The 19,590-nt window shown below is 43.6% G+C and overlaps 1 protein-coding gene across 4 annotated transcripts in view; it reads right to left on the bottom strand.

Annotated features, from left to right (window-relative positions):
• LOC106583120 (transcription factor SOX-13) overlaps positions 1 to 19,590 on the bottom strand; it is a 72,974-nt gene that overhangs the window by 29,619 nt on the left and 23,765 nt on the right. For 2 of the 4 annotated variants that reach the window (XM_014166952.3, XM_045705598.2), the window contains exons 2-7: positions 8,151 to 8,370; positions 4,433 to 4,547; positions 3,749 to 3,835; positions 3,028 to 3,200; positions 2,446 to 2,514; positions 2,244 to 2,358 (exon numbers count right to left, since the gene is read on the bottom strand). In XM_014166952.3, the coding sequence (XP_014022427.2) occupies positions 2,244 to 2,358; positions 2,446 to 2,514; positions 3,028 to 3,200; positions 3,749 to 3,835; positions 4,433 to 4,547; positions 8,151 to 8,369 (778 nt within the window). In that variant the 5' untranslated portion in view covers position 8,370. Of the gene's footprint in view, positions 1 to 2,243; positions 2,359 to 2,445; positions 2,515 to 3,027; positions 3,201 to 3,748; positions 3,836 to 4,432; positions 4,548 to 8,150; positions 8,371 to 8,483; positions 8,582 to 19,590 lie in introns of all 4 variants that reach the window. The other 2 variants (XM_045705600.2, XM_045705601.2) reach the window with 2 other exon arrangements.

The following is a 19,590-nucleotide window of genomic DNA, read 5'->3' as shown; positions in this document are numbered from 1 at the left end:
ATTTGTGGCCTGCTGGAGGTCATTTTGCAGGGCTCTGGCAGTGCTCCTCCTGCTCCTCCTTGCATAAAGGCGGAGGTAGCGGTCCTGCTGCTGGGTTGTTGCCCTCCTACGGCCTCCTCCACATCTCCTGATGTACTGGCCTGTCTCCTGGTAGCGCCTCCATGCTCTGGACACTACGCTGACAGACACAGCAAACATTCTTGCCACAGCTCGCATTGATGTGCCATCCTGGATGAGCTGCACTACCTGAGCCACTTGTGTGGGTTGTAGACTCCGTCTCATGCTACCACTAGAGTGAAAGCACCGCCAGCATTCAAAAGTGACCAAAACATCAGCCAGGAAGCATAGGAACTGAGAAGTGGTCTGTGGTCTCCACCTGCAGAACCACTCCTTTATTGGGGGTGTCTTGCTTATTGCCTATCATTTCCACCTGTTGTCTATTCCATTTGCACAACAGCATGTGGAATTTATTGTCAATCAGTGTTGCTTCCTAAGTGGACAGTTTGATTTCACAGAAGTGTGATTGACTTGGAGTTACATTGTGTTGTTTAAGTGTTCCCTTTATTTTTTTGAGCAGTGTATAATTCTTTCAATAACTGTTGTAAATTTTATCAACGTTTATGATGAGTATTTTTGTAAATTGATGTGCTCATTCACCGGAAGTTTTGGAGGGAATACTTTTTCACGCGCCAATGTAAAATGGGGTTTATGGATATAAATATGAACTTTATCAAGCAAAACATACATGTATTGTATAACATTGAGTCCTGGGAGTGTCATCTGATGAAGATCATCAAAGGTTAGTGATTAATTTTAGCTGTATTTCTGGTTTTTGTGACGCCTCTCCTTGCTTGGAAAATGGCTGTGTGGTTTTTCTTGTTTAGGCGGTGTCCTAACATAATCTAATGTTATGCTTTCGCCGTAAAGCCTTTTTGAAATCGGACACTGTGGTTGGATTAAGGGGAATCTGATCTTTAAAATGGTGTATAATACTTTTATGTTTGAGAAATTTGAAATTAGATTTTTGTTGTTTTGAATTTGCCGCCCTGCTATTTCACTGGCTGTTAATAATGTGTACCGCGGGTACGCTAGCGTCCCACATGTCCCAGAGAGGTTTAGTCAAAACTGTAACTAGGCCATTTAGGAACATTCAATGTTGTCTTGCTAATCAAATCTAATGTAGATCTGTGTTTTAGGTTATTGTGCTGCTGAAAGGTGAATTTGTCTCCCAGTGTTTATTGGAAAGCAGACTGGACCAGGTTTTCCAATAGGACTTTGCCTGTGCTTAGCTCCATTTTGTTTATTTTTATCCTGAAAAACTCCCCAGTCCTTGCTGATGACAAGCATATCCATAACATGATGCAGATACCACCGTGCTTGAAAATATGAAGAGTGGTACTCAGTCATGTATTTTTTTTCTTCAGTATAACCTTAGTGCCTTGTTGCAAACACGATGCATGTTTTCTGTACAGGCTATCTTTTTTGCACTCTGTCAATTAGGTTCGTATTGTGGAGTAACTACAATGTTGTTGATCCATCCTCATTTTTCTCCAATCACTTCCATTAAACGCTAACATCTAAAGTGTAATTAATAACTTCATCATGCTGAAAGGAATATTCAATGGTCTGCTTCTTTTTTTTTATGAGGCATTGGAAAACCTCCCTGGTCTTTGTGGTTGAATCTGTGTTTGAAATACACTGCTCGACTGAGGGACCTTACAGATAATTGTATGTGTGGGGTACAGAGATAAGGTAGTCGTTCAAAAATCATGTTAAACACTATTATTGCACACAGAGTGAGTCCATGTAACTTATGTGACTTGTTAAGCACATTTTTACTCGTGAACTTATTTAGGCTGGCCATAACAAAGGGGTTCAATACTTATTGACTCAAGACATTTCAGCTTTTCATGTACTTTTTTTTAATAAAACATTTTGAAAAACATAATTCCACTTTGACATTATGGAGTATTGTGTGTAGGCCAGTGACAACAAATCTCAATTTAATCAATTTTAAATTCAGGCTATAACACAACAAAACATAGAAAAGGTCAAGGGGTGGGAATACTTTCTGAAGGCAATATATATATGTTTTAAGTAAAACAATTATATATATATATATACGGGCCGGATTAGACCCCCTGGTTTGTAGGGCATTGTCTAAATGAGGTTTGGGGAAGGATGTGACTCACCTGGCTGTCAGGGGATTTGCTAAGAGAGGTTGGGGGCGGGATGTGACTCACCTGGCTTGCAGGGGATTGGCTGCAGAGGCATGGTCATCTGTGTGTCGGAGGTGACAGGTAGTTGCTGGTTGTTGGGGTGGAAAGCTGGGATCATCACGTAGGGCATGTTCACCTGCTATGACCAGGTCAGACAGAGGGCACAAGGTCAGAGATACTTCAAAATTATGTTCTAAAAATAGCATGTAATTTATAAAGTACTCACCTGGATCTGCTGCTGAAGCAGGTTGATTTTGTGCTGCTGCTGGATCAGCTGCTGCTGCTGTTTGGCAATCTGAAATAAACCACACACATTTGTTGTTTTCCTCTGCTCAGATGTTGCATGCCTTAACCAATGGTTGGGTGCCACGTCAGACTGTCATCGACTGACAGATTACTGTAACATATGATTAGTTACAAAATACCTATCCAGGCGTTTTAAGATATGGCATGAATCAGCAACGCCTGGGTGGAGGAACATGCCCATTAAAAACATATAGTCTAGCCCAGGTACACTCAGGTAAGACAAGGTAAACCCAGGTTAGGGGTCAGTGGGCTCCCAAGTGGCATAGCGGTCTAAGGCACTGCATCTCAGTGCAATAGTCTCTGGTTCGAATCCAGGCTGTATCACATCCGGCCGTGATTGGGAGTCCCATAGGGCTGCACACAATTGGCCCAGCGTCGTCAGGGTTTGGCCGGGGTAGGCCATCATTGTAAATAAGATTTTTTCTTAACTGACTTTCCTAGATAAATAAAGGTTAAATAAAAAATAAAAGTGTGTGTATTAGGGGTCAGAGGTCAGGGTCACCTGTTCCTGCTGCTGTCTGGCCAGCTCCATCTGCTGCTGTTGTTTCTCCAACAGCAGGGTGGCCATGTTCCTCTGCTCAGAATGGGCTCCCAGCAGCTGCTCCCTCAGACCACTCAGCTGGTTGATCATCAACAACAACTGCAGCTCCTTCTCTGCCAAAGACTCTGGAGTGCCTGAAAGAGCAAGAGCGCAAGATCATTTTTATCTGTTAATGGCAGCTAAGCACTGATCATGTCACTAGCATACAAATTAAGACCCTAGATTTTATTGGAAAGGAGCATCAAGCTCATCACGTGCACTTTCACCATCCTGTAGCCTAAACTACGCATGCTTTTCCAAATCGAATTGGAAGGACAACACAACATAACGAACAAATTGTCTGTCCACATTTATAAAATTGTACTGCCACTTTCTGTTTCTATCACACTCGTCGTGATTTTTTTTATATGGCATGACTTTACACGCATGAAAACTGTGGTTAGAGAGAGGGATGAGTACAAACAGGATAAAACATAGAGCCCAATCAATATAGAGACAGACAGGCAAGCAGGCAGGCAGAGACTGACAGACAGGTGGAGAGAGACAGGTAAGACAGAGCACTGATGGGCCAGTCAGGGGTGAGCGGTATAGATGAGGGGTCAGGGATTAGCAGTAAAGGGGTCAGGGGTAAAAGGATGAGAGGTAAAGATGAGGGGTTAGGGGTAAAGGGGTGAGAGCTCACCTTTCAAGTGATTGCCTCCCAGGAAGCTTTTGTCCAGAAGTTTCTCCCTCCAGTCCACACTCAGCAGCTTCTCTATGGTGGGCATGACTGCCAACAGGACACAGGACATGGATGAGTTTTTACTTTTTGTTGATGTTGTTGTTCAGCCGCCATATTGTATGAACAGACAGAGTTAGATGGTGTGTGTGCATGCGTCTGGGGTGTGTGCATGTTGAGTGAGTGAGTGAGTGAGTGAGTGAGTGAGTGAGTGAGTGAGTGAGTGAGTGAGTGAGTGAGTGAGTGAGTGAGTGAGTGAGTGAGTGAGTGAGTGAGTGAGTGAGTGAGTGAGTGAGTGAGTGAGTGAGTGAGTGAGTGAGTGAGTGAGTGAGTGAGTACATGCGTTTGAATCAATATTTCAAAACTCTCAAGGTCTGCTACTTTGTAAGGATTTCAATAGGAAAGTACATTGTGTAAACTCTCTCAAATAAGAAAAACAGACATTTGAAATTCAATGTAATCCTGTACCCAATGAATAGGAGCACAAACTTGAGCACACTAGTTAAACTCATCTAGCCTCCTCAGTCCTAATGTGATCCACTGAAAATCCTTCACATTTACCTCTATCAATGTTCAGGAGAGATCTCCAAAGAGCAATGTAATGATCAGAAACATATTACACTGGGGAGCAGACGAGGTGTACCATACCTTCGCTGACAGTGGGGTGCTTGTGTCCCTCTGGTCGGTGGTCGGACCCCCTGTTGCCCCCCTTCATCACCACAGGACTCTGTCTGAGAAGCTGTTCCTTACCCAGAGAGCCCTCCTACCAAGAACAGGGAAAAACAGGTTTAAGGAGAAAACTTACCAGAACAATTGTCAGTCTGTACAGAAGGAGGCCGTTCGATCGCCATTTGTTCACTTGCTGTCGGAGCAGTGTGTTATACAGTGAGGGAAAAAAGTATTTTATCCCCTGCTGATTTTGTACGTTTGCCCACTGACAAAGAAATTATCAGTCTATAATTTTAATGGTAGGTTTATTTGAACAGTGAGAGACAGAATAACAACAAAAAAATCCAGAAAAACACATGTCAAAAATGTTATAAATTGATTTGCATTTTAATGAGGGAAATAAGTATTTGACCCCCTCTCAATCAGAAAGATTTCTGGCTCCCAGGTGTCTTTTATACAGGTAACGAGCTGAGATTAGGAGCACACTCTTAAAGGGAGTGCTCCTAATCTCAGTTTGTTACCTGTATAAAAGACACCTGTCCACAGAAGCAATCAATCAGATTCCAAACTCTCCACCATGGCCAAGACCAAAGAGCTCTCCAAGGATGTCAGGGACAAGATTGTAGACCTACACAAGGCTTGAATGGGCTACAAGACCATCACCAAGCAGCTTGGTGAGAAGGTGACAACAGTTGGTGCAATTATTCGCAAATGGAAGAAACATAAAAGAACTGTCAATCTCCCTCGGCCTGGGGCTCCATGCAAGATCTCACCTCGTGGAGTTGCAATGATCATGAGAACGGTGAGGAATCAGCCCAGAACTACACGGGAAGATCTTGTCAATGATCTCAAGGCAGCTGGGACCATAGTCACCAAGAAAACAATTGGTAACACACTACGCTGTGAAGGACTGAAATCCTGCAGCGCCCGCAAGGTCCCCCTGCTCAAGAAAGCACATATACATGCCCGTCTGAAGTTTGCCAATGAACATCTGAATGATTCAGAGGACAACTGGGTGACAGTGTTGTGGTCAGATGAGATCAAAATGGAGCTCTTTGGCATCAACTCAACTCGCCGTGTTTGGAGGAGGAGGAATGCTGCCTATGACCCCAAGACACCATCCCCACCGTCAAACATGGAGGTGGAAACATGCTTTGGGGGTGTTTTTCTACTAAGGGGACAGGACAACTTCACCGCATCAAAGGGACGATGGACGGGCCCATGTACCGTCAAATCTTGGGTGAGAACCTCCTTCCCTCAGCCAGGGCATTGAAAATGGGTCGTGGATGGGTATTCCAGCATGACAATGACCCAAAACACACGGCCAAGGCAACAAAGGAGTGGCTTTAGAAGAAGCACATTAAGGTCCTGGAGTGGCCTAGCCAGTCTCCAGACCTTAATCCCATAGAAAATCTGTGGAGGGAGCTGAAGGTTCGAGTTGCCAAACGTCAGCCTCGAAACCTTAATGACTTGGAGAAGATCTGCAAAGAGGAGTGTGACAAAATCCCTCCTGAGATGTGTGCAAACCTGGTGGCCAACTACAAGAAACGTTTGACCTCTGTGATTGCCAACAAGGGTTTTGCCACCAAGTACTAAGTAATGTTTTGCAGAGGGGTCAAATTTCCCGCATTAAAATGCAAATCATTTTATAACATTTTTGACATGCGTTTTTCTGGATTTTTTGTTGTTGTTATTCTGTCTCTCACTGTTCAAATACACCTACCATTAAAAGTATAGACTGATCATTTCTTTGGGCAAACGTACAAAATCAGCAGGGGATCAAATACTTTTTTCCCCCACTGTAGAGACCACCCGCCGGTGAGCGACTGACGGCCATCATTTTAGCCCATTTCTACATGCAGAACCGGTTTGCACTTGTTTTGCAAATTACGGCAGGCAATCTGTTCAGAGGTGCTAAATACTCTCGTCCGGCAGACGCTCAACAATCCTACTGTCTGTCTGTGTGTTTAGAAAGCTAATGAACTGTAGCAAGCCAGCCGTTGATAAGCATACTTCAACCAGATCTGTGTGTAAGTGTCTACAGTCGTGGCCAAAAGTTTTGAGAATGACACAAATATTAATTTACACAAAGTTTGCTGCTTCAGTGCCTTTAGATATTTTTGTCAGATGTTACTATGGAATACTGAAGTTTAATTACAAGCATTTCATAAGTGTCAAAGGCTTGTATTGACAATTACATGAAGTTGATGCAAAGAGTCAATATTTGCAGTGTTGACCTTTCTTTTTCAAGACCTCTGCAATCCGCCCTGGCATGCTGTCAATTAACTTCTGGGCCACATCCTGACTGATGGCAGCCCATTCTCGCATAATCAATGCTTGGAGTTTGTCAGAATTTGTGGGTTTTTGTTTGTCCACCCGCCTCTTGAGGATTGACCACAAGTTCTCAATGGGATTAAGGTCTGGGGAGTTTCCTGGCCATGAACCCAAAATATCGATGTTTTGTTCCCCGAGCCACTTAGTTATCACTTTTGCCTTATAGCAAGGTGCTCCATCATGCTGGAAAAGGCATTGTTCGTCACCAAACTATTCCTGGATGGTTGGGAGAAGTTGCTTTCGGAGGATGTGTTGGTACCATTCTTTATTCATAGCTGTGTTCTTAGGCAAAATTGTGAGAGTGAGCCCACTCCCTTGGCTGAGATGCAACCCCACACATAAATTGTCTCAGGATGCTTTACTGTTGGCATGACACAGGACTGATGGTAGCGCTCACCTTGTCTTCTCCGGACAAGCTTTCTTCTGGATGCCCCAAACAATCGGAAAGGGGATTCATCAGAGAAAATGACTTTACCCGAGTCCTCAGCAGTCCAATCCCTGTACCTTTTGCAGAATATCAGTCTGTCCCTGATGTTTTTCCTGGAGAGAAGTGGCTTCTTTGCTGCGCTTCTTGACACCAGGCCATCCTCCAAAATCCTTCGCCTCACTGTGCGTGCAGATGCACTCACACCTGCCTAATGCCATTCTTGAGCAAGCTCTGTACTGGTGGTTCCCCGGTCCCGCAGCTGAATCAACTTTAGGAGACGGTCCTGGCGTTTGCTGGACTTTCTTGGGCGTCCTGAAACATTCTTCACAACAATTGAACCGCTCTCCTTGAAGTTCTTGATGATCCGATAAATGGTTGATTCAGGTGCAATCTTACTGGCAGCAATATCCTTGCCTGTGAAGCCCTTTTTGTGCAAAGCAATGATGACGGCACTTGTCTCCTTGCAGGTAACCATGGCTGACAGAAGAACAATGATTCCCAGCACCACCCTCCTTTTGAAGCTTCCAGTCTGTTATTTGAACTCAATCAGCATGATAGAGTGATCTACAGCCTTGTCCTCGTCAACACTCACACCTGTGTTAACGAGAGAATCACTGACATGATGTCAGCTGGTCCTTTTGTGGCAGGGCTGAAATGCTGTGGAAATGTTTTTTGGGGATTCAGTTCATTTGCATGGCAAAGAGGGACTTTGCAATTAATTGCAATTCATCTAAATCACTCTTCATAACATTCTGGAGTATATGCAAATTGCCATCATACAAACTGAGGCAGCAGACTTTGTGAAAATTCATATTTGTGTCATTCTCAAAACTTTTGGCCACGACTGTATAGGTGGGGACTAACAGGGTGAACAGCACACCTAGATAAACAAAATAATAGATTAAAATAAAGAAATGGGAGGAGTTTCTTTCTTACTGAGGGTGAACGGGAGAGGGGAGGAGTCAGCTGTCTAGACTCCGGTCTCGCCATTGGCTGATGTCCTGACCAATCACAGGAAGGAGAGGAGTGCGGCTCAGCCTTGGTTCCTCCCCCTTCTCCTCCAGACTCCACCTCCTCCTGCTTCACACCAATGCCCACCATGCTGACATCACCGTTGGCATGGAGATGCAACGCTGGGGGACTGGGCTCAACCATTCTTGGGGGAAAAGGGAAAAGAGTGAATAATAGTACAGGAGAATAGATAGTCCATTACTGCATTAACTTTACTGCACATCTGGAGCTGACCACATATACACAGAGCGTGATCACCTTTATCTGTCTGTAATAGCTGTAATGAGACCATAAGCCTTTCCAGGTGCGACTATCTCTGGGTCTCTGAACTTTTGGTGTGGGTGTGTATATGGCCACTGCTTTGCATAGGGAACAGAGAACATACTGTGAACAAACACAACTGTACCTTTAGCTTAAAATCCTAGCTTCTAGTCTGGGAGACATTGTAGGTGTCAGGGAAAGTTAATCATGACAAGGTAAAGACTGCACATCACACACACACACACACACACACACACGCGCGCGCGCACACAAAGCATAGAGAGAGAGAGAGAAACAAAAGACACAAAGAGAGAGATGAGTGTAGTCAAGTTGAGAGAGCAGCTAGAGAGAGAGAGAGAGAGGTTGAACCTTAATGAACTAAAACTCTCCGACTTCAGCTGTCCTCCGCTGCAGGAGGAAAGAAAAACACGCCAGACAGGAGAACAAAACAAACAGAACACACAGGGTGAAAAGTGCACATATATACAGTACCAGTCAAAAATGTCATTCAAGGGTTTTTCTTTATTTTTACTATTTTCGACATTGTATAACAATAGTGAATAAATCAAAACTATAAAATAACACATGGAATCATGTAGTAACCAAAAAAGTGTTAAATAAATCAAAATATATTTTAGATTCTTCAAAGTAGCCACACGTTGCCTTGATGACAGCTTTGCAGTCTTGGCATTCTCCCTTTGCTTATTTGAGATGTTCTTGCCATAACATGGACCTGGTATTTTACCAAATAGCGCTATCTTCTGTATACCAACCCAAACTTGTCACAACACCATTGATTGGCTCAAATGCATGAAGAAGGAAAGTAGTACCAAAAAAAGTGTTAAACAAATCAAAATATATTTAATATTTGAGATTCTTCAAAGTAGCCACCCTTTGCCTTGATGACAGCTTTGCACACACTTGGCATTCTCTCAACCAGCTTCATGAGGAATGCTTTTCCAACAGTCTTGAAGGAGTTCCCACATATGCTGAGCACTTGTTGGCTGATTTTCCTTCACTCTGCGGTCCAACTCATCCCAAACCATCTCAGTTGTGTTGAGGTCAGGTGATTATGGAGGACAGGTCATCTGATGCAGCATTCCATCACTCTTCTTCTTGGTCAAATAGCCCTTACACAGCCGGGAGGTGTGTTTTGGGTCATTGTCCTGTTGAAAAACAAATGATAGTGGGACTAAGCGCAAACCAGATTGGATGGTGTATTGCTGCAGAATGCTGTGGTAGCAATGCTGGTTAAGTGTGCCTTGAATTCTAAATAAATCAGACAGTGTCACCAGCAACGCACCCCCACACCATCACACCTGCTCCTCCATGCTTCACGGTGGGAACCACATACTCACCTACTCTGCGTCTCACAAAGACACGGCAGTTGGATCCAGAAATCTCAAATTTGGACTCATCAGACCGAAGGACAGATTTCCACTGGTCTAATGTCCATTGCTCATGTTTCTTGGTCCAAGCAAGTCTCGTTTTATTATTGGTGTAGTGGTGTCTTTGCAGCAATTTGACCATGAAGGCCTGATTCACGCAGTCTCCTCTGAACAGTTGATGTTGAGATGTGTGTCACTTGAACTCTGTGAAGCATTCATCTGGACTGCAATTTCTGAGGCAACGACCCTCTAATGAACTTATCCTCTGCAGCAGAGGTAACTCTGGGTCTTCCATTCCTGTGGCAGTCTTCATGAGAGCCAGTTTCATCATAGCGCTGATGGTTTTTGCAACTGCACTTGAAGAAACTTTAAAAGTTCTTGAAATGTTCCTCATTGACTGACCTTCATGTCTTAAAGTAATGGACTGTTGTTTCTCTTTGCTTAACATGGACTTGGTCTTTTACCAAATAGGGCTATCTTCTGTATACCACCCCTACCTTGTCACAACACAACTGATTGGCTCAAACTCATTCATAAGGAAAGAAATTCCACATATTAAGTTTTAACAAGGCACACCTGTTAATTGAAATGCATTCCAGGTGACTACCTCATGAAGCTGGTTGAGAGAATGCCAAGAGTTTGCAAAGCTGTCATCAAGGCAGTGTGGCTGCTTTGAAGAATCTCAAATATAAAATAGATTTAGATTTATTTAACACTCTTTTGGTTACTAAATGCTTTCATATGTGTTATTTCATATTGTTGATGTCTTCACTATTATTCTACAATGTAGAAAATAGTAAAAATGAAGAAAAACCCTCAAATGTGTAGGTGTCCCCAAAATTGACTGGTACTGTATATACAGTTGAAGTTGGAAGTTCACACACACACACACACACACACCTTCTCCAAATACATTTAAACTCAGTTTTTCACAATTCCTGACCTTTAATCCGAATAAAAATTCCCTGTCTTAGGTCAGTTAGGATCACCACTTTATTTTAAGAATGTGAAATGTCAGAATGATAGTTGAGAGAATAATTTATTTCAGCTTTTATTACTTTCATCACATTCCCAGTGGGTCAGAAGTTTACGTACACTGAATTAGTATTTGGGAGCATTACCTTTAAATTGTTTAGCTTGGGTCAAACGGTTTGTGTAGCCTTCCACAACCTTCCCACAATAAGTTGGGTGAATTTTGGCCCATTCCTCCTGACAGAGCTGATGTAACTGAGTCAGGTTTGTCGGCCTCCTTGCTCGCACACGCTTTTTCAGTTCTGCCCACAGATTTTCTATAGGTTTGAGGTCAGGGCTTTGTGATGGCCACTCCAATACCTTGACTTTGTTGTCCTTAAGCCATTTTGCCACAACTTTGGAAGTACGCTGTCCATTTGGAAGACCCATTTGCGACCAAGCTTTAACTTCCTGACTGATGTCTTAAGATGTTGCTACAATATATCCACATAATTGTCCTTCCTCATGATGCCATCTATTTTGTGAAGTGCACCAGACCCTCCTGCAGCAAAGCACACCCACAACATGATGCTGCCACCCCTGTGCTTCACGGTTGGGATGGTGTTCTTCGGCTTGCAAGCGTCCCCCTTTTTCCTCCAAACATAATGATAGTTATTATGGCCAAACAGTTCTATTTTTGTTTCATCAGACCAGAGGACATTTCTCAAAAAAGTACGATCTTTGTCCCCATGTGCAGTTGCAAACCGTAGTCTGGCTTTTTTATGGCGGTTTTGGAGCAGTGGCTTCTTCCTTGCTGAGCGGCCTTTCAGATTGTGTCGATATAGGACTCGTTTGACTGTGGATATAGATACTTTTGTACCTGTTTCCTCCAGCATCTTCATAAGGTCCTTTGCTGTTGTTCTGGGATTGATTTGCACTTTTCGCACCTAAGTACGTTCATCTGTAGGAGACAGAATGCATCTCATTCCTGAGCGGTATGACGGCTGCGTGGTCCCATGGTGTTTATACTAGCGTACTATTGTTTGAACAGATGAACGTGGTACCTTCATGCGTTTGGAAATTGCTCCCAAGGATGAACCAGACTTGTGGAGGTCTACAATTTTTTTTCTGAGGTCTTGGCTGAATTCTTTTGATTTTCCCACGATGTCAAGCAAAGAGGCACTGAGTTTGAAGGTAGGCCTTGAAATACATCCACATGTACACCTCCAATTGACTCAAATGATGTCAATTAGCCTAATCAGAAGCTTCTAAAGCCATGACATCATTTTCTGGAATTTTCCAACTCAGTGTAGGTAAACTTCTGACCCACTGGAATTGTGATACAGTGAATTATAAGTGAAATAATCTGCCTGTAAACAATTGTTGGAAAAATTACTTGTGTCATGCACAAAGTAGATGTCCTAACCGACTTGCCAAAACTAAATTTGTTAACAAGAAATTTGTGGAGTGGTTAATAAAATAGATTTTTAATGTGAACTTCCGACTTCAACTAGATAGATAGAGAGATAGAGAGAGAGACAAAAGCCATTGTTAGACGGAGGGAACAAAGGAAGCCGGGACAATGAGCGAGAGACGGACAAAAGCCGCGGGCTGCAGGAAACAGTGCAGATAACAATGCCAGCGGAATGTGCCGACCGACCCGGGAACAGAGGGGAAAATGCAGAGTGCATAGTGATTAGAGGTCCCCCCATTCCCCCTTTCACATTATGTCTCTACACAAAGCCACCTGCCTGCCAGAAGCCAAGGCTCTAAACCTGTGAGTGAGTGAGTGAGTGAGTGAGTGAGTGAGTGAGTGAGTGAGTGAGTGAGTGAGTGAGTGAGCTAATACATTCACCAATGGCTTTACAGAGCTTTTAATGTGTTGGACGGGGAACTCAACACCACAGATTACAACCCATAGGGTGTAAATATGAGGGGGCGGGGATGAGCTTAATAAAGTCTGAACTTCCTGAACATAGAGGATGGGCAATAATGCCTGTGACAACAACCTTTAGAATCCACTCAAGTCCCCTCCCTCTGCACACCTCAAAGCCCTTCTTCACCTCAAATACTCTGTTCATTTGACTGTTCGTAATGTTTAAGGAGTGATGCTTTTTTTCCTGGTGGCAGAAAGTGTGAGAGTTTTTGGGGGGTATTTTATTATGATCCCCATTAACTGTTGCGATAGCAACAGCTACTCTTCCTAGGGTCCACACAAAACATGAAATAATACAGAACATTAATAGACAAGAATATCTCAAGGACAGAACTACATACATTTTAAACATCACACAGCCTACATATCAGTACATTACACACAAAATATCTAGGTAAATAGGGGAGAGGCGTTGTGCGGTGAGGTGTTGCTTTATCTGTTTTTTTAAACCAGGTTTGCTGTTCACTTGAGCAATCTGAGATGGAAGGGAGTTACATGCAATCAAAATCAAATTTTATTAATCACATGCACCGAATACAACAGGTGTAGACCTTACAGTGAAATGTTTACTTACGACCCCCTAACCAACAATGCCGTTTAAAAAAAATACCAGTAAGAATAAGAAATAAAAGTAACAAGTAATTAAAGAGCAGCAGTAAAATAACAATAGCGAGACTGTACCCATACCCACCTGTGTACAGAGTCAATGTGCGGGGGCACCGGTTAGTTGAGGTAATATGTACATGTAGGTAGAGTTATTAGAGTGACGATGTATAGATGATAACAACAGAGTAGCAGCGGTATGGGGGGGGGCAATGCAAATAGTCTGGGTAGCCATTTGATTAGATGTTCAAGAATCTTATGGCTTGGGGGTAGAAGCTGTTTAGAAGCCTCTTGGACCTAGACTTGGTGTTCCGGTACCGCTTGCCGTGCGGTAGCAGAGAGAACAGTCTATGACTAGGGTGGCTGGAGTCTTTGACAATTTTTAGGGCATTCCTCTGACACCGCCTGGTGTAGAGGTCCTGGATGGCAAGAAGCTTGGCCCTAGTGATGTACTGGGCCATACGCACTACCCTCTGTAGTAACTTGCGGTCGGAGGCAGAGCAGTTGCCATAACAGGCAGTAATGCAACCAGTCAGGATGCTCTCGATGGTGCAGCTGTAGAACCTTTTGGATCTGAGGACCCATGCCAAATCTTTTCAGTATCCTGGGGGGTAATAGGTTTTGTCGTGCCCTCTTCACGGCTGTCTTGGTGTGTTTGGACCATTCTAGTTTGTTGTTGATGTGGACACCAAGGAACTTGAAGCTTTCAACCTGCTCCACTACAGCCCTGTCAATGTTAATGGGGGCGTGCTCTGTCCTCTTTTTCCTGTAGTCCACAATCATCTCCTTTGTCTTGATCAGGTTGAGGGAGAGATTGTTGTCCTGGCACCACACGGCCAGGTCTCTGACCTCCTCGCTATAGGCTATTTCGTCGTTGATCAGGCCTACCACTGTTGTGTCATCGGCAAACTTAATGATGGTGTTGGAGTCATGCCTGGGCGTGCAGTCATGAGTGAACAGGGAGTACAGGAGGGGACTGAGCACGCACCCCTGAGGGGCCCGTGTTGAGGATCAGCGTGGCAGATGTGTTGTTACCTACCCTTACCACCTGGGGGCGGCCCGTCAGGAAGTCCAGGATCCAGTTGCAGAGAGAGGTGTTCAGTCCCAGTATCCTTAGCTTATTGATGAGCTTTGCGGGCACTATGGTGTGGGACGCTGAGCTGTAGTCATTGAATAGCATTCTCACATAGTTGTTCCTTTTGTCCAGGTGGGAAAGGGCAGTGTGGAGAGCAATAGAGATTGCATAATCTGTGGATCTGTTAGGGCGGTATGCAAATTGGAGTGGGTTTAGGGTTTCTGGGATAATGGTGTTGATGTGAGCCATGACCAGCGTTTCAAAGCACTTCATGGATACAGACGTGAGTGCTACGGGTTGGTAATCATTTAGGCAGGTTACCTTGGTGTTCTTGGGCACAGGGACTATGGTGGTCTGCTTAAAACATGTTGGTATTCCAGACTCGGACAGGGAGATGTTGAAAATGTCAGTGAAGACACTTGTCAGTTTGTCAGCGCATGCTCGCAGTACACGTCCTGGTAATCCGAATGTTGACCTGTTTAAAGGTCTTACTCACATCGGCTGTGGAGAGCGTGATCACACAGTCTTCCGGAACAGCTGGTGCTCTCATGCATGTTATTTGCCTCGAAGCGAGCATAGAAGTAGTTTAGTAGCTCTCGGCTGTGCTTCCCTTTGTGGTCTGTAATAGTTTGCAAGCCCTGCCACAGCCGATGAGCGTCAGAGCCGGTGTAGTTCGATTCGATCTTAGTCCTGTATTGATGCTTTGCCTGTTTGATGGTTCGTCAGAGGGCATAGCGGGATTTCTTAGAAGCTTCCGGGTTAGTGTCCTTGAAAGTGTAAGCTCTACCCTTTAGCTCAATGCGGATGTTGCCTGTAATCCATGGCTTCTGGTTGGGGTACGTACGTATGGTCACTGTGGGGACGACGTCATCGAAGCACTTATTGATGAAGCCAGTGACTGATGTGGTGTACTCCTCAATGTCATCGGAGGAATCCCGGAACATATTCCAGTCTATGCTAGCAAAACAGTCCTGTAGTTCAGCATTTGCTTCATCTGACCACTTTTTTATTGATCAAGTCACTGGTGCTTCCTGCTTTCATTTTTGCTTGTAAGCAGGAGGATAGAATTATGGTCAGATTTTCCAAATTGAGGGCGAGGGAGAGCTTTGGTATGTGTCTCTGTGTGTGGAGTAAAGGTGGTCTAAAGTTGTTTTTTCCTCTGGTTGCACATTTAACATGCTGATAGAAATTTGGTAAGACGGATTTAAGTTTCCCTGCATTAAAGTCCCTGGCTACTAGGAGTGCCGCCTATGGATGAGCGTTTTCCTGTTTGCTTATGGCGGAATACAGTGCATTCAGTGCGGTCTTGGTGCCAGCATCAGTCTGTGGTGGTATGTAGACAGCTACGAAAAATACAGATGAACTCTTTGGTAAATAGTGTGGTCTACAGCTTATCATGAGATACTCTACCTCAAGTGAGCAAAACCTCGAGACTTCCTTAGATATCGTGCACCAACTGTTATTTACAAAAATACATAGTCCGCCACCCCTTGTCTTATCAAACGCCGCTGTTCTGTCCTACCGATACAGTGTATAACCAGCCAGCTGTATATTGATAAGGTCATCGTTCAGCCACGACTCCGTGAAGCATGAGATATTACAGTTGTTAATGTCCCGTTGGTAGTTTAATCTTCCGGGTCGGTCATCAATGTTATCCTCTTGACGTTACCCTACGATAGGGGGCGCCACAGCGCATTTTGGAAAAAATTCGTGCCCATTTTCAACGGCCTACTAATCAGACTCAGAAGCTAGGATATGCATATAATTAATACCTGTGGATAGAAAACACCTTAAAGTTTCTAAAACTGTTTGAATGGTGTCTGTGAGTATAACAGAACTCATATGGCAGTCAAAACCCCGAGACCGATTGAACCAGGAAGTGGAATTCTGAATTGTGGACTCAACTTCACGTCGTTGCCTATTATTCACACCGTGAGATATCGTTCATTGAGCACTTCCTATTGCTTCCACAAGATGTCGCCAGTCTTTACAAAGTGTTTTGAGCCTTCTACTGTCGAAACTCAGTGAATGAGACGCGTTGGAAATTGGTCACAGGGGGAGGGCCATCACCATTATGACGCCGGCGGGCGGCCCTGTCTACCCCCACCTTTGGAAACGGTTTGAAACACAATGCAATCATCCCCCTCGAATCTTATTGGCTCTCTTGTTGAAACAGGCCCTGAAGATTTATGTTATACAACGTTTGACATGTTTGAACGAACCTAAATGGGAAAAAAATGTTTTATTTCGAAACGGCTGTGGCGCGCCCGGCAGAGTATTTGGATACACCATTCAGACGCGCTAACAACAGCAAGCTAATGGAACATAAAGGATGGACTTTTTCGACCGAAAATACATCTATTGTGGACCTGGGATTCCTGGAAGTGCTTTCTGATGAAGACAACTAAAGGTAAGGGATTATTGACAATATTATACAACATTAGATGTGATATGCGATTGTTCCAAGATGGCGCCGAGCTGTATTTACTAGCTCATTTTCTGAGTATCGCATCCCCTTTTATCGCTAAGTGTGATTACCCAGTAAAGTTATTTTTAAATCTGGTATGACAGGTGCTTTCAAGAGATATTCATCTATAAATCTTAGAATGACAATATTACATTTTAAACATGTTTTCGAATAGTAATTCAGTAAATTGTAGCTCTGTTTCCCCGGATTGCATTTGACGGGAAAATAGTTAGTCAACGTCAGACGCCGATGTAAAATGCTGTTTTCATATATAAATATGAACTTTATTGAACAAAAGAATGCATGCATTGTGTAACATGATGTCATAGGTGTGTCATCTGATGAAGTTTGTAAAAGGTTAGTGCTGCATTTAGCTGTTTTTTGGTTATTTGTGATGCATGTGGTTGGTCGGAAAATGGCTGTTGCTGCTTTTACAATGGACTCCTCTAACATAATCTAATGATTTGCTTTTCCTGTAAAACCTTTTTGAAATCGGACGACGTGGGTCGATTCAGGAGAGGTGTATCTATAAAACGATATGAGACAGTCCTATATTTGAAAAAAAAATTAAAATTCGTTATGCTAATGTCGCTAGGAGTTTTCCCTGGATTTTGATCCCGCTGACGGGACGAGACGCTGAAGAGGTTATTTTCCAAAGATTGCACATTTGCAAACAGAATGGAAGGAATTGGGGGTTTATTCGATCGCATATGAATTCTCAGAAGGCAGCCCGTTCTCTGGGCCCTTTTTCTCCGCCTTCTCTTCATGCAAATGACGGGGATCTGGGCCTGTTCCCTGGAAAGCAGTATATCATTCACGTCGGGCTCGTCAGACTTGTCATAGGAAAAAAAGGATTGTGCCAGTCCATGGTGAGTAATTGCAGTTCTGATGTCCAGAAGTTATTTTCGATCATAAGAGACGGTAGCAACAACATTAGGTACAAAATAAGTTACAAACACAAAAAACAAAACAAAAAAACACAATTAGTTAGGAATATGTAAAACGTCAGCCTTGCTCTCCGGCGCCATCTTGTTGTAATCATGGCTCTAAATCAGGGATCATCAACTAGATTCAGCTGCGGGCCAATCTTTTCTTGTGCGGATAATTGTAGAAGCTAAAATATTTGACTAAAACAGTCATTTCAAACCAATTATTGGATTTGTATAGAGTCTTTCTATTATGTGTGGGAATACTTGGGAACAGATTTAAAATCACTTGGAGCTGATTTCCTGGTGTTTTTACAGTCATGTCCAAACAATGAATTTGCAAAAACTAAGTTTTTTTGAATTTGTTCTGGATTTGGGGACTGTGAAAAGACCCCTGGTGGCATCTCTGGTGGGATAAGTGTGTGTCAGTGCTGTGTGTAAGTTGACTATGCAAGCAATTTGGAATTTTCAACAAAATAATGTTTCTTCTAAAAACAAGAAGTAATGCAGTCAGCCTTTCCTCTACTTTGAGCCAAGAGAGACTGGCATGCAATCCCGATCTGATCACCGGACGTGCTACTGATCCAGTTTCTGCTGCTCTGCCTGCAGCTATGGAACCCTGACCTGTGTACTGTTCGTGCTACTCTGCACCTACTGTCTCAACCTCTGAATGCTCGGTTATAAAAAGCCAACTGACAATTACTCCTGAGGTGCTGACCTGTTGCACCCTCTACAACCACTGTGATTATTATTTGACCCTGCTGGTCATCTATGAACATCTTGAAGATTGATCTGGCCTTAATGGCCATGTACTCTTATAATCTCCACCTGGCACAGCCAGAAAAGGAATGACCACCCCTCAGAGCCTGGTTCCTCTCTAGGTTTCTTCTTAGAGTCCAGCCTTTCTAGGGAGGTTTTGCTAACCACCGTGCTTCTACATCTGCATAGCTTGCTATATGGGGTTTTAGGCTCGGTTTCTGTATAAACACTTTGTGACAACTGCTGATCTAAAAAGGGGCTAAAATTCCTTTGATTCATTGACTGATGCATAGTATTGATATTAGCCCTCTGAACACGGTGAAATGCAAGATGTGCCGCTCTGTTCTGGGCCAGCTGCAGTTTTTCTAGGTCCTTCTTTGCAGCACCTGACCATATAACTGGTCACCCCTCTCACTCTCTCTCTGTGTCCACCGACACAAAGGCAGAATTAATCTGATTGAGTTACAGACCTGCTGACAGCCTGGTTTGCACTAAGGTGTGTGTGGAGGTTATCTGGGGTTGAGGTCCGGGGTCCATATCTAATCTTAGAGTTAAACAATGCTGTAGCATCAGAGCTCAGAGAATGCTAGGGCTTGCCTCGTCTCAGGCCTCCAGAGCTTTTCAATGTTCTCCACACAAATCCCATGTAGAATTGTAGTGTGATTTGAATATGTTGTTACATGTCATTTCAGCAAGCCATGACACCCACCATCTCAGATTGTTCTGAAATAATTTATGTAGTTAGAAAGATAAGACTAGCAGGGGGAAAAAACATCACCAGATTCACAGGGACTACATTACATAGGATGAAAAAGCAATACTATATGCAGCAGCTCCATACTACTTGTCAGACATAGAGAACTGATACGGTATACTGGTTGTTGGGGTGGGAGTGGTGCAGTGGAGGCTCCTCAGAGGAAGAAGGGGAGGACCATCCTCCTCAGTGAATTTCATGAAAATAAAAATTCTAAAAACATTTTAAATAAATCCTTTTTAGAT

The sequence above is a fragment of the Salmo salar genome, chromosome 22 (genome assembly GCF_965601325.2).
Source record: "Salmo salar chromosome 22, fSalSal1, whole genome shotgun sequence".
In the NCBI taxonomy this organism is placed as follows: domain Eukaryota; kingdom Metazoa; phylum Chordata; class Actinopteri; order Salmoniformes; family Salmonidae; genus Salmo; species Salmo salar.
This window is presented reverse-complemented; position numbering and strand designations above follow the sequence as displayed.